Source organism: Pongo abelii, chromosome 15 (assembly GCF_028885655.2).
Source record: "Pongo abelii isolate AG06213 chromosome 15, NHGRI_mPonAbe1-v2.0_pri, whole genome shotgun sequence".
Lineage (NCBI taxonomy): Eukaryota > Metazoa > Chordata > Mammalia > Primates > Hominidae > Pongo > Pongo abelii.
The window spans coordinates 24779135-24794248 of NC_072000.2; the positions used below are offsets into that span (position 1 = coordinate 24779135).

The 15114-nt window shown below is 39.9% G+C and overlaps 1 protein-coding gene across 1 annotated transcript in view; it reads right to left on the reverse strand.

Annotated features, from left to right (window-relative positions):
• The window catches only part of SUPT16H (SPT16 homolog, facilitates chromatin remodeling subunit), a 32207-nt gene that overhangs the window by 7747 nt on the left and 9346 nt on the right, over nucleotides 1-15114 (reverse strand). Inside the window, exons 2-18 of the mRNA XM_063715498.1 lie at nucleotides 13754-13846; nucleotides 12285-12455; nucleotides 10761-10913; nucleotides 10078-10224; nucleotides 9532-9683; nucleotides 8592-8764; nucleotides 6741-6831; nucleotides 5381-5454; nucleotides 5138-5250; nucleotides 3748-3813; nucleotides 3543-3638; nucleotides 3344-3459; nucleotides 3104-3257; nucleotides 2506-2633; nucleotides 1402-1537; nucleotides 1170-1296; nucleotides 739-857 (exon numbers count right to left, since the gene is read on the reverse strand). Of these exons, the coding sequence (XP_063571568.1) occupies nucleotides 739-857; nucleotides 1170-1296; nucleotides 1402-1537; nucleotides 2506-2633; nucleotides 3104-3257; nucleotides 3344-3459; nucleotides 3543-3638; nucleotides 3748-3813; nucleotides 5138-5250; nucleotides 5381-5454; nucleotides 6741-6831; nucleotides 8592-8764; nucleotides 9532-9683; nucleotides 10078-10224; nucleotides 10761-10913; nucleotides 12285-12455; nucleotides 13754-13846 (2109 nt within the window). The remainder of the gene's footprint in view (nucleotides 1-738; nucleotides 858-1169; nucleotides 1297-1401; nucleotides 1538-2505; nucleotides 2634-3103; nucleotides 3258-3343; nucleotides 3460-3542; nucleotides 3639-3747; nucleotides 3814-5137; nucleotides 5251-5380; nucleotides 5455-6740; nucleotides 6832-8591; nucleotides 8765-9531; nucleotides 9684-10077; nucleotides 10225-10760; nucleotides 10914-12284; nucleotides 12456-13753; nucleotides 13847-15114) is intronic.

Sequence of the window (15114 nt, forward strand, 5' to 3'; positions counted from 1 at the left end):
ACTTGGGCCTCCACAGCATGCATGCAAAAATAATTAAACCATCCCTGGTGTCATCATAAATAATGATGCTTGAGAATGTGAAACAGTGTACATTTGAAAAAGTGCTGTGCTCCTACTTATTACAGGAACTTTGGAAATCATGTTGGTAACAAATCTTATCTAAAGCAAAACCTTTTTGTTTTAGAAAGAGAAATCTGGAGATCTCGTATAAAACATTTGCTGGCCATCATATAACACACCAAAGGAACAAACATGCTTATGAGCACCTTCTAGATGCCAGGCCTTGTGACCTTTAGAGGCATTATTTTATTTAATCCTCTTAAATGTTCTTAAGTGAGAGGTGATTTTTTCATTACTTTCGTTTTTGTTTTTTGTTTTTCACATGCTGTCGCCCAGGCTGGAGTACAATGGTGCGATCTCGGCTCACTGCAATTTCCGCCTCCCAGGTTCAAGCGATTTTCCTGCCTCAGCTTCTCGAGTAGCTGGGACTACAGGTGCTGGCCACTACGCCTGGCTAATTTTTGTATTTTTAGTAGAGACGGGGTTTCACCATGTTGGTCAGGCTGGTGTCAAACTCCCAACCTCAGGTGATCCACCCACCTCGGCCTCCCAAAGTGCTGGGATTATGGGCATGAGCCACCGCGCCCAGCCCTTTCATCACTATTTTATAGGAAAGAAGCTGAGAGAAATGAAGTGTCTTGCCCAAGAGCTCACAGCTAGTTAAGTGGAAAGGTATACCTTGAGGTGAAAGTGCAAGACAATAATCATTTCTCCATCACAGGGCTGGAACAAAGCATGCTTAATATTATTGTACAAAATATCCACTTTGTCTCCTCGAACAGATGTGAAGCGGAAGCCTGGGGAAAAGAATGAAGAAATGTCAAGCAGTATAATTAAGTTACGCCACAAGGCACTGCAACTCTTCTGGCTGATTTGCATAGGGTCAGAGGAAACATCAACAACTGTATAGAGCTTTCCTTTCCTTCTGGCCACACAGCAGTGTAAGTAGATTCCTCCCAGCATTTCCTTGTCATACTTTATTAGCACCATGCTTTAACCAGCTGAGCTCACCAGCGGATGGCTCTTTGTCATACTTTATTATCTGATCTGTCATTCCTAACAAATGTGCCCTGGAGAGAAAGCCTAGGTACAGGAGAGATCATCCATACCATTGACATGGGCCTCCAGTGAGCCTTGCATCCTCTTTTGGGCAATATTTGGGCGAATGTATAGATCTTTCAGTTTGGGATTACTCCGGTTTAGATTGATCACCAGTGAGTCTTGTTTTACAATGCCCTAAGCAAGATGAAAATTAATGTTAATTGTCACATATCCTTACAAGTCTCCAAAAAATACATGTCCTTCTTTGTGTAAGAATGTTTTGTCTGTGTTCGGGCTCACCTCCTTCTCTTTCTCTTCAGCTTCTCGAGTTTTATAACGTTTCTGTACTTCTTTAATAATTCGGAAAGCATTCTGAAGGTTCAAGGCTGGTACTGTCTGTTCTCCGGGTGCCTTAATATTTGACGCTCGGTATGTACTGTAGAAAAGCAGCAGCATTTATAGACATTTCTTTTTCAGGCCAGGGAAATTGTACTGATTTACTTTATCTTATAACCAGCTTAATCTCTACTTTTTTTTTTTTTTGAGACAGGGTCTGGCTCTGTCACCCAGGCTGGAGTACAGTGGCCCAATCTTAGCTCACTGCAACCTTCGCCTCCTGGGTTCAAGCCATCCTCCCACCTCAGCCTTCCAAGTACCTGGGATTACAGGTACACACCACCATGCCCAGCTAGTTTTTGTATTTTTAGCAGATACAGGGTTTTGCCACGTTGACCAGGCTGGTCTTGAACTCTTGGCCTCAAGTAATCTGCCTGCCTCTGCCTCCCAAAGTGCTGGGATTATAGGCGTGAGCCGCCATGCATGCCCATTCCTTCTTTTTTCCTCTTTCCAATCTGGCATAACATCCCCAAATTATCCGATTTCACACCATGAAATCACAGAATCCAATGTGGCACCAGTTTTCTCATTTGAAGATCCTACTGCAAAATATTATTTTTAACACTTATTTTCATAATTATTATTTTTTTTGAGACAAGGTCTCGTTCTGTCGCTCAGGCTGGATGGAGTACAGGCAAGATCAGGGCTCACTGCAGCCTCAACCTCCCAGGCTCAAGGAATCCTCCCACCTCAGCCTCCAGAGTAGCTGGGTGACGGGCGCACACCACCACACCTGGTTAATTTTTTGTTTTTCAGTAGAGACAAGGTCTCACTATATTACCCAGGCTCAAAATATGTTTAGTAAATATATAGTATCTTCAAGAAGATTCTAAATTGGGATCCATCCTGAAAATAGTACAAAGTCAAGAAGGCAATCCGAAACAAGTACCAATGAGGAAGGCTTTGACATTTACTAGGTAGGGAAAATGCAGCATAGACAATGAAATGTTTCTGAGAGTACCACTCCAGACAAGATGAATCTGGGTATGACTTTTCTTGGGGACTCACATTTCCTTGACAAAAGTCGCTTCAGGGTTAGGAAAGATGTTGCCTTCATTCCTGCCCAGAGCACTGCCTGGGCAATAAAAGTTGATTCGCAAGTAAGTATAGTCTCCTTCCACGGACATACTTATATTCTGTTCAAAGGAAAAGCATAAAAAGTAAACAGATTTCTTTCCTAGAGATTAGTAGTTACAGAGATGTTAAAATTAAGTTAGGAGTTACAAATTGCCTACTCTTAACCTTAATCTAAATCTAACAAATTTACATAATTTATCTTTTTAATAATGAAGTATCTTTTTCCCAAAAAAGTCTCTGAATTCTTAAAGTACCTTGTATGATGAATACAACTGCAAGTTAAACAATGATTAAACGAAGTTGAAAGAAAGATAGGCAAATTATGTTTCTAGACTAGACTAGCTTTCTACTAAGTGAAAAAAACTGGAAGAGGAAGGAGAATGACAAGACAAGAGGGATGTCAGTAACCTGAACAGAGTCTGAAGGAGCCAAAAGTGGGAGACATGATGAATGCAGATTATTTATGGCAAATACAATTACTATTTTAAGAAACAGTTTGGATGAAACCTGATGCACTGAATGTCAGTACCTTGATTGTGGCAATGTGAAACGGTGTTGCAATGCCAAACACAGGCATTATCACAGTCTCATATTTCTTATCGATGTAGATCTTCATTTCCCGAATATGTGGTTCCTTAGGCATCAGAGATGGGTTTTTATAGGACACATTAGATTTGCGAGCTCTGGAGTGGGATAAAAAAACAACTGAGAAATTTCTGCAGTCACACAGAACCCTCAGATGATCTCACTCCTCAATGAAAACTCTTACTTCTGAATCTGCTGTTCTCCCTTTTGTTCAGTCAATCGCCTCTTTGCTTCTTCATTGAGTTGAGCCGCTAGTTCTTTTTGATGTGCTCTTCGCTTCTCTTCTGCAGTCATTTCATTCTGGTGAATGGAAAATCCAATTTATCACAACATGTGAGCCATATGACAGCTGAGATCAATGTAATTTAAAATAGTAAACTTACTCTTGTTCTTTCTGTAAGTAATGCTGCCCGAGAACCTCTTCCCAGAAGGTCCTCTGCCTCATCTTTCTCCTCCTCCTCTTCTTCCTCATCTTCGTTCTATGGAAAAAGTCATAATCAAAAAATGAAATTTTAATTATTTTAGCCAATATTATTTAACTTCTTTATATCCTAAACTTCCTATACTACTTATCTATCTTCTTCCTACCTTTAGGAAAATCCCCACATTCTTCACTTTCTTCTTCACAGAAGTGAGAACAGTAGCTGGGCCATCCTAGAATTAAAAGGAGAATGAAGACACATAATTTAAAAGAGGCAATTTCATTTTCTAACCTAGTAAACGGCTGGGCAATGCTTTGAATCTTTTGGACACTAAAATGTTTGACAATGAATAAATATAGTTTTTATCCTTCTAACCTCTAACCTCTTGTCAGGAGCTACAATTTTTTTCTTTTTCTTTTTTTTGAGACAGAGTTTCACTCTTGTCAACTAGGTTGGAGTGCAACGGCGTGACCTCAGCTCACTGCAACCTTCGCCTCCCGGGTTGAAGTGATTCTCCTGCCTCAGCCTCCTGAGGAGCTGGAATTACACACGCGCACCACCACGCCTGGCTAATTTTTGTATTTTTAGTAGAGCCGGGGATTCACCATGTTGGTCAGGCTGGTCTCAAACTCCTGACCTCAGGTGATCCACCTGCCTTGGCCTCCGAAAGTGCTAGGATTACATGCGTGAGCCACTGCGCCCGGCCAAGAGCTACAATTTGGGAGGCAACATTAGGTAATCGTTAATACAGGTTTGATTTGAAGCCTAGCTCAGTTGCTTTCTACCTCAGTGACATTTGGCAAGTTACTTAAACTTGTCTGTGCCTTCAATTTGTCTGTAAATGGAGGTAATAAGAGTATCTACTTCACAAGGTACTATTTCAATGAATTAATGTAAACTGCTTAGCTTATGATAAAAACACTGAACTATCTGTGCTCATTATTATTAAAAATCAGTTCCTGCTGAGGGAAAGGAGCCAGTCACAAAAGACCACATACGGTATGACTGAATTTACATCAACTGCTCAGATATTTAGCAAATCCTTAGAGAGAACGTAGTTTAATCATTGCCTAGGCCTGAAGAACCAGTGGGGGAAGGGAAGGGGGATGGGGAGTGACTGCTAATAGGTTCAGGGTTCTTTCCTGAGGTGATGAAAATATTTTCAAATTAGATTGTAGTGATGGTTACACAAATGTGAATATACTAAAAATCACTAAATTGTACATATTAAGTGGGTGAATTGTATAGTATGTGAATTGTAGCTCAATAAAGCTGTTATTAAAAAGAAAAAAGAATAATCGGTTTCATTATTAGTATTAGTTCCTGATATTATCATTATCAAAGTTCAAGCCACAATATGACAATATGATTTAATGGTTTAAATCATTCCCTATACCTGGGCTACAGTCTCTATTCCTAGCCGCATTAGGTTAGGCTGTCACACGGATTCTTCCCCTTAGCTAGCATTTAACAAAGCAAGAAAAAAACCACAGGGTCCACAAACGTGCCTCAGAAGTTAGTTCATGAAGACTTCAAAGTTTAGAGACAATACACACCTCATCCACAAGCACTGTGTCACCAATGAACAGGGCATAGGTTTTCTCTTCTGGCTTCTTCCCCTCCTTGTTAGTCAGGTCTGAGAATCCTAAATTGATGCTGAAAACCATTCCTAAAACAGCAAAGCAAGGATCAGTCTGTGGCTGTGGCAATGTGGAGAGGTGTGAGACATATGCCTAAAAGAAGATAAAGCTAAAGGAAATAACTCACAAAAGCATTTTCCTATTGTATGTGAAACTTACCTTTCTTCAGTTTGTATTGATTTTTGCTGTTGATTACTAGGGAGCCTTCACGGAATTCAATTCCCATCCCAAATCTGAAAAGAAACAGATAAACATCAGCAAAAGGCTAAAGATCTCTAACATGGATCAAGTATAATATATCTATTTCAACTTTCACAAGAAGACAGGCAAACATGTTTGAAATGATTTACCCCTGCTGACCGCTCAGTTAGAAAAGAGGATTCAAAGACAGTCTTTGGCCTCTAAACATGCTGTATAATCCCATGGCGAAAAATAATTTCCTAATTGATTATATCAAGCCTTTTTAATTTTAGCTTATTTGCCCACATTTAAACTTTAACCTTCTACCATAAAATCAAGTCAGTAGTATTCCTATAAACAACACAGAGATTATTAAGGGGTATATTACTAAGACAGTAATTACTAGATTAAAAGGGGCAATTTTTAGTGGAACACTGGTAACCAGATTCGTAAGACTTGTTATATAGGTATATATTTCCATGAGAGAAGTCTAGAAACTATATACCATAGACTAGTTTTCATCTAAAGAGAGTGCCTACGTAAAGCTTTGTTTCCCAAAATGTCCTTTGTTCCATGACACGTTATTAGGTATTTCTAGGTGTTCAGTGATAAAATACATTTGAGAAATGTATAAAATACATTTGAGAGATACACTGGATTGAATAAACAAACCAAAACCAAAACCAAAAAAAAAAAAAAACAAACCCAAAAACAAACAAACGGCCAGGCACAGTGGCTCACATTTGTAATCCCAGCACTTTGGGAGATCAAGGTGGGAGGACTGCTTGAGCCCAGGAGGTCAAGACCAGCCTGGGCAACATAGCGAGACCCTGTTTCTACAAAAAATAAAAAAATGAGCTGGGTGTGGTGGCACGTGCCTTGGTCCCAGTTATTGGGGGAACTGAGATGGGAGGATTGCTGGAGCCCAGAAGGTCTAGACTGCAGTGAGGCATGACTGCACCACTGCACTCCAGCCTGGACAGAGTGAGACCCTGTCTCTAAATAAAATATTAGGACATCTCAGAGTACTTAAGTTGCAAATGTGCATGGAGAAAGGAGATATAGTATGTATTAATAATATTTCCTAACATCTGTAATTACATCCTGGAACACCTATGGGCTGGAACACCACACTGGTCTGGAAAAATCTCTCTTATACACTTGGGAGAACTTAAATCTGTCTCACTTTCTCCGATAACATCATGTGTCTGGCACATAGTACAGTTTGCTAGCCCATAAATGTTGGCTGAATCAATCAATTAGCCTAAAGAAATTAGACTGACCACTGAAAGTCTAATTGAAAACTGACTCAAGAATGACAATACACATCATGGCATACCCTAGGTTTTTGGTAATTTTGTTCAGCAGTTCTGGCTTCTGCTTTTTAACCACGTCCATGACAGCGTTATATACGTCACATATCTTCACACCTAATAACAAGACACAAAGGAGATATTAAAGTATCTTTTAGGAAAAAACGCAGTAACATTTTAAAATCAAAATTTATGTCCCCTAAAGCAGTGTTTCTCAAAGTGTGAACTAAACAGTCCACTCACTTTTTTTTTTTTTTTTGAGACAAGATCTCACTCTGTCACCCAGGCTGGAGTGCAGTAGCATGATTACAGCTCACTGCAGCCCTGACCTCCCAGACTCAATGATCCTCCCACCTCAGCCTCCCAAGTAACTGGGACTATAGGCACACGCCACTATGCCCAGCTAATTTTTTATTTTTTGTAGAGACATGGTCTGCCATGTTGCCCAGGCTGGTCTCAAACTGGACTCAAGCAATCCTCCCACCTTGGCCTCCCAAAGTGCAGGAATTATAGGTGTGAATCACTCCACCTGGCCCCACTCTTTTTTTTTTTTTTTGAGATGGAGTCTCGCTCTGTTGCCCAGGCTGGAATGCAGTGGCGTGATCCTGCTTCACTGCAAGCTCCGCCTCCCGGATTCACGCCTTTCTCCTGCCTCAGCCTCCTGAGCAGATGAGACTACAGGCGCCTGCCGCCACGCCCAGCTAATTTTTTTGTATTTTTAGTAGACGGGGTTTCACCGTGTTAGCCAGGATGGTTCCTGACCTCATGATCCGCCTACCTCAGCCTCCCAAAGTGTTGGGATCACAGGCTTGAACCATCACACCTGGCCCTGGCCCCATCCCATTCTTAATCATACTATTTGAGAATCACTGATCCAGGAGGACAATGGAACACCAGTTGGTCTTAATAAAATACTTTTAAGAGTTGATAAATGGTATCACATTAAAGTTATACATTTTCAAAAACAGATCCTTGTGGTGGGCCTGTTCCATTTATCACTAAATGGGTGAATTATTGTTATGAGGGCTGTGGCCTTAATTTTTCAGGATCTAGACTATGAATGGGTATGTCAAGCTAAAAAGTATTCTAGATATGGTGGCCTCAGAGGGATCTTTATCTTCATTAAACTATGGCTATGATTTCCAATAGGACTTCTTAAGACTGACTTAGAGATAATGTGGAAGAATGGTGTCTGGAAGCTCAGTATCCTTCGTATCGTTTTGATGTAGAATTAACATTATATATCCTGTAGGTAGAGATACTAATTCTCAGAACTTTCTATAACTAAGGAATAGTAATAAGGCCAAGGTATTTTGTGAAGATCTGGACATAGAGGGCCTAACAAGTCAGAGAGGTTTCTATAAACATCAATGTAAACCACAACGATCACTCATGCTTAAAAGAAATGCAGATTCAAGACCTACATGCTAGGATGATTCAACATTTGTAAATCTTATTCTGTTTTTAATATGAGAGCCTCAGAGACATAAACATAACACTAATGACATTTCTTTTTTGAGACAAGGTCTCAACTCTATTGTCCAGGCTGGAGTGCAGTGGCGCAATCATGGCTCACTGCCGAGGTATAATCGCAACTCACTGCAGCCTTGACCACTCAGGCTCAAGTGATCCTCCCCAACTTCAGTCTGAGTAGCTGGGACCACATGCGTGCACCACCATGCCCAACTAATTTTTTCATTTTTAATTTCTTGTAGAGATATGGGGGCCTCATTGCCCAGGCTGGTCTCAAACTCCTGGATTCAAGCGATCCTTCTCCTCGGCCTCCCAGTGTAGGGATTACAGGTGTGACCCACAGCTCCCGGCCAATGACATTTTTGTTACACAACTTCCAAACCTCCTTTTCTAAGGCACCTCACCATGTCTTAATTCCTTCAGCAGCTCCTCTTGAAGCTGGAGTAAAAAGTTATAATTTTCTTGAACTTCCTGAGAAGGATCAACCATTAAAGTGCGAACAAGGTTGGAGCAGTAAGACTTGAAGCGAATACCCATGGCACAAGTGATAGCCCCAAAATGCATATGATTCTTGTCACTAGAGACCAACAAAGAAAGAAAACATTTCATTACCAAAACTAGTGAAGTCCTTGGTATCAATGGGAAACAGTATCAATAATCATTACTTTTCCCTGCCATATCCCAAAGCTGTGGCTGAATAAGGACCTAAACTTTTTTGTGTTTTGTTTTAAATAAACAAACCAGTTTATAAAGGCTCTGGAGTAAAAGTCAGTGACCAAAACTTTTAGGATAAAAATTCAGTGAGTAAGTGAGTACTGGATTATAAAAATGCAAATGATATCCTGAATTGTATCCATTATAGTCCAATTGTGGGGTTGTGAGGAGTCACTTATCCACTAGTCCTCTATGAATTGTGAGTTGTAATTAGTCTTAAGTTAAATAAGCCAGACATAAAAGGACAAATACTGAATGTTCTCACTTATATGTGGGAACTAAAAAATTAGATTACATGGAGATAGAGAAGGAAAAAGTAGATAACAGAGACTGGTAAGGGTAAGTGTGTGGGGGGGGCAGGCGAGGATGAAAAGAAGTGGGTTAAAAGGTACAAACATAAAGTAAGATAGAAGGAATAAATTCAATGTTTGACAGCAGAGTAGGGTGACTATACTTAACAAAAATGTATTGCACCTGGGTGATGGACACCCAAGATAATGACTTGGTGACACTATACATTATATACTTGTAGCCAAATTTCAATGTACCCCACAAATTTGTACAGATTTAACAAAAAGAAAAAATAGGCTAAAGTCAAAATGCTATATTATGAAGTCTTCATATACTTACCTCACCACACTGAACTTGAGATTATAGTTGCCACCACTCTGAATGATAGGAGGGTAACACATTTCCACAGTAGAAGGGTCTGCCCCAGCAAGGTATTTTTTCTCTTCAATGGCCTTTTCCACAGACTCAGCCAGTTTGCTGTGTCGAACTTTCTGTAAGAACATCCAGAAATAAAGTAACACTTACTAGAGGGTAGCAAAGTGGGGTGTGTGGACACTATGATTTGAAGACAAAATGTATCCTTGTCTAAGTCTTAGGAAATGATTTGTGCACCAGGTAATATATTGGTATGCAGGCAAAACACATTTGGAGAACAATATGTAGGACTTACAGCTATTCCTATGATTCTCAAGTAAAATAATGGATTACCTCAAGAAAACATAACGCGGGCTTACCATTATTTTGAAAGGGAGATGATGTAATTACCACCAACTTAAGTGCCAGTCTTAATTTCAAAGGAAGCTGAAGAACACACCAACAGATTTGCATGGTAGACTTATTACTGCTTCATTAAAACAGTAAAAACACCCTCTCATCTCCATTTACCTCATCTGCATCAACTATTTCCATGACTCTTTCCTTGAAGAATTTGTTGAAGACTTCAGAAGTGATGCTGGCTGCTTTCTTCATTAGGTTGAGCTCCCCATCCTCCTTTACAGCGATGGTATATGCCACAACTGCACTGATATCTATCTGTGGTCAAAGTGACAAGAGTTTCTAACATGCAAATACAGAATTACAAAATAAATGCATCTCTCCAATTTGAATATCATCAGTGATATTTCTGTTATTTAGCAAACTATTTATCACTGGTTTGCAGAATATTCAAATATTCTCTTCCTGAACTGAATAAACATTTGAAATAGCTCTTTGCCAGGTCACTGTGTGTATTACAAGAGGTGTTAAGCTAATGTACCACTTAAAATGTAAACTGCCCTCTCTAGACGTTTTTTGTAAAGGCAGATGGAAGAAAGGCAGGGAAAAAAAATAAAACTTTTTTTTTTTTTAAAAAGAAATTTTGTTACCAACTCTAAAGTGGCTGGACTATCTCCTGAATGTCCCATCTACTGGATGGAAAGTAAAACTGGCACACTGCTCAACCAAAGGGGATAAAATGTAAACAAACATACAGTTTTCCCAAAACAAATGTCCTGCACTATCTGTTATGGAAGCCCATCACATTTCTGTCTTCTCAACTCTTGATTTGCTATTTCCAGTAGTATTCTTACTTTGTCAAAGCCTTCTTTGTTGAGGCAGTCATTCCAGCTCTTCATGAACTCTCCAGGGAATTTGTCTTTGCTGAACACTCCAATCTTCTTGCCATTCTTGCTTTCTTTAATGGCTTCAATCATTTTGTCAAAGCTACTTTTATTACTTTCATTCTGTCAGTGTCATAGGGAAGAAAAGGGGTCTGTTCATTAGACACACATATTTTACCAGTAACAGGTAGAAGAATATTCTAAACTATGGAAAAAATAAATTCTCCTCCCATCCCCACCTACTTTTTATTTTTAAAGAGACAGGGTCTTTCTCTACTACCCCAGGGTAGAGCACAGTGGTGTGATCACAGCTCACTGCAACCTCGAACTCCCAAGTTCAAGCAATCCTCCTGCCCCGGCCTCCCAAGTAGCTGGGACTACAGGTTCATGCCACCATGCCTGGATAAAATTTTTTTTTTTGAGACAGACTTGCTCTGTTGCCAGGCTGGAGTGCAGTGGCACAATCTATACTCACTGCAACCTCAGCCTCCCGGGTTCAAGTGATTCTCATGCCTCAGCCTCCCGAGTAGCTGGGATTACAGGTGTGTAACATGCCCGGCTAATTTTTTATATTTTTAGTAGAGATGGGGTTTTGTTATCTTGCCCAGGATGGTCTTGAACTCCTGACCTCAAGTGATCCACTGCACCCAGCATTCCTGAATAATTTTTGTATTTTTTGTAGAGATGGGGTTTTGTCATGTTGCCCAGGCTCATCTGGAACTCCTGCGCTCAAGTGCTTGCCTCGGCCTCTCAAAGTATTGGGATTACAGCCGTGAGCCACCATGCCTGGCCCACCTGTAAGATGCCTTCCCATCTTTAAGGAAGATTGTAATATGCCAAAAGTGAGCAAAACATTTCTTTAGATATTTTTCTATACTCAGGTGAAAGTGCTGCCGTAAGTTGACCAGACTATTCCTTTTTTTAAGAGAAGGGGTCTCACGTTGCCCAGGCTGGTCTCAAACACTTGGGCTCAAGCAATCCTCCCATCTCAGCCTCCTGAGTAGCTGGGACTACAGGTGTGTGCCACCACATCTGATACAACTATTCTTTTTCTTCAGGAACAGTTAAGAAACTCAAACACATAAGTGAACAATATTCTGAGAAAACATCCCATGTTAGGTGGGCAGTATGACAAAAAAAATTCACATTTGATAAAAACTGGAAATGATGTATATCTAAGTTTCCTTAAGGATATTTAAGGTTATTTGCTCTAATTAAGGCACACAGATGAAAACAAACTAACAGTGTCCTCAAGAATGGAGACATAAAATCAGTGTTCACCAGAATTTCATAGCTCATTTGTTTTGCTGCAGAACTGACAGGATTATTGAATTCTTTTCCTCCTAACAATGAAGACGTGACAGAACTTTGTAATTACAACCACAGCCACCTATAATTTCCCCTGCGCATTCTTTCAAACTACTATAAGGCATTTCTGTTCATCCCTTTTGAAGATTCTTCCACATTTATGACACATTCTTTATTAATCCTGACCTTTTCTCGTATTAGCAGTGTGATGGCAGGGGCTCCATTAGCATTCTCATTGCCCTTAGTGTTGGCAATCTGTTTCAAGAACTCCACTTTTTTCTTGCTGGCCATAAAGATGATTTTGTCATCACAAAAGACCATGATAGTATCAGTTAGTTCGTAACCAAAGAGCCATGTCTATGGAAAAAGACAACAGTGACAACAGTATTTAGATACGAAAATTAATAGACTCATATAGATATACAGAAATACTTATAGACAAAAATAACATGTCTGAAATTAACTCCAAGGTAATCAGGCTGGGGAGTCTGGAGTGGATACAAATTAAGCAAGATCGGCCAAGAGTTGACAATTTATTAGAACAGGACAATGGGGTTCAATGTATTATTTTCTCTACGTTTATATGCTAGAACTTTCTATAATTAAAACCATCAAATCAGTTGAACAATTTGTGTTTATAGGAAGTATATCAATGTTTAGTAATACAGAAATGCATAAAACAAGGGACAAAGTGATACGGAACCCTGCGTTACTACCTCCTCAATTACCAGTTGCCTACCAATTATTCATTTCTCCTTCTCAAAGAACTGATATTTTACCTTCCTTTCAGGTAAGTATGGTCATTAAGATCAAATTTTGGCCAATAAGTCAAAAATGGAAGTACTGTGTGGAGCTTCAAGCAAGTCTTCTTAAAAAGAAAAGGTGGCCTCCTGTTTTCTTCCCTGTCTCTCTCTTTTTTTTCTTGGAATGTAGATGAAACACCTGGAGTTCTAGAAGCCATTCTGTACCATGTGCAAGAGGGCTATGTTCTTTGGGTGGCAGAACAGAGAACTGGAAAAAGCCTGGGTCCCTGAAGACTATACATAAGGAAAAGAATATTTTGTTTAATTCACTGTTACTTAGGTTTTTGTGTTATAGCAGCTAAATCCATACTGATATTAATACTTCTTTTTCCTTATGTCCTAAATCACTGCTAAATCCAATTGAACTTTATGTGATGGTGAAAATACCATTTATCTGCTCTGTCCAATATGGTAGCCACTGCCGAGTACCAGAAACACAGCTGATGGGACTAAGAAATTGAAATTTTTTTAAGTAAGAGACAGGGTCTCACTGTGTTGCCCAGGCTGGAGTGCAATGGTGCAATCTTGGCTTACTGCAACCTCTACCTCCTGGGCTCATGTCATCCTCCCATCTCAGCCTCCTGAGTAGCTGGGACTACAGGTGCACACCCCCACACCTGGTTAATTTTTTTGTATTTCTTGTAAAGACAGGGTTTTGCCATGTTGCCCAGGCTGGTCTTGAACTCCTGGGCTCAAGCAATCCACCTGCCTCGGCCTCCCAAAGTGCTGGGATTACAGGCATGAGCCACCGCACCCAGCCAGGAATTTAAGTTTTAATGTGGCTACCATACTGAACAGTGCAGTAGATAATCCAACAACTCTAAGGGCTAAAAATTGCTGTAAATCTCTCACCTGTAAGGCAGTTGATTTGGCATAAACAATTTCTTCATCAACACCCACTGATACAACAATGGCATCAACGTTGGCATACTCATCTTCTCCTTTCTGAAAAGAGTGGGTAACCGTCACTTAATTTTTCACACTAGCAAAACAGGAATACAGCCTTCAATATTTACCTAGGACATGCATAATTTTTTCCTGATAGAAATTTCAAGTTTAAGGTACATGCTTGCTTGGCAGTCTTACAGCTATTCTATTTTTTGTTTTTACAGTACTTGCTAATTGTTGATAAATATCAAGAGAAATTTTTCCTTAGCCCCCAGATCTATGTTTCATAGTTCAGGAACACAGATCAGTGACAAACATCCTATGTAATTCAAAGAAATATTTTATTTTTAAAAATTTTATTACTTATTTTTGAGATGGAGTTTCGCTCTTGTTGCCCAGGCTGGAATGCAATGGTGCAATCTTGGCTCACTGCAACCTCCGCCTCCTGGGTTCAAGCAATTCTCCTGCCTCAGCCTCCCCAGTAGCTGGGATTACAGGCGCCCACCACCACGCCTGGCTAATTTTTTGTATTTTTAGTAGAGACAGGGTTTCACTACGTGGGCCAGGCTGGTCTCGAACTCCTGACTTCAGGTGATCCACCTGCTTCGGTCTCCCAAAGTGCTGGAATTACAGGCATAAGCCACCATGCCTGGCCCAAACTAATTTTTTATATTCCAAAATCATCTTGCACTCTCAAAGATAAGCCACCTTCATCTCAGAATCTTTCAAGGAGTCATAATTTATGCAGAAATCTACATATGCCTTCTTTTTTGGTTTAGCCACAGAAATTTTAATAGATGTAACCCCAGGGCAAAATGAACACTTCAACAACATGAAATCACAGATGCCTGGCCAGAAGGCCACATATCTGAGGTTTCATGAAAGCACTGGAAGCCATGGTAGTTTTTGTCCTTATAGGTTTTGTCAACCTCAATACCAATGTCCTTCCTGGCTGATGGACAGACAGGAGTTATTTTTTTTAAAAAGCTTTATTGAGACAGAATTCACATAAAATTCAAAAGTATACAATGTAATGATTTTTAGCAGAATTATGCAACCATCACAATTTTGGAACATTTTAATCTCTCCAAAAACAAACTCTGTGTCCTTGAATACAATCATTCCCCAACTCCCCCATCTCCATCTCAGCCCTAGACAACCACTAACCTGTCTCTATGGATTTGTCTATTCTGGACAATTCATATACATGGAATCAAATAAAATGTGGCCTTTTGTGTCTGGCTTCTTTCACTTGTTTTCAAGGTTCATCTGTGTTGTGACACGCATCAATACTTCATTCCCTTTTACTGCTGAATATTTCATTG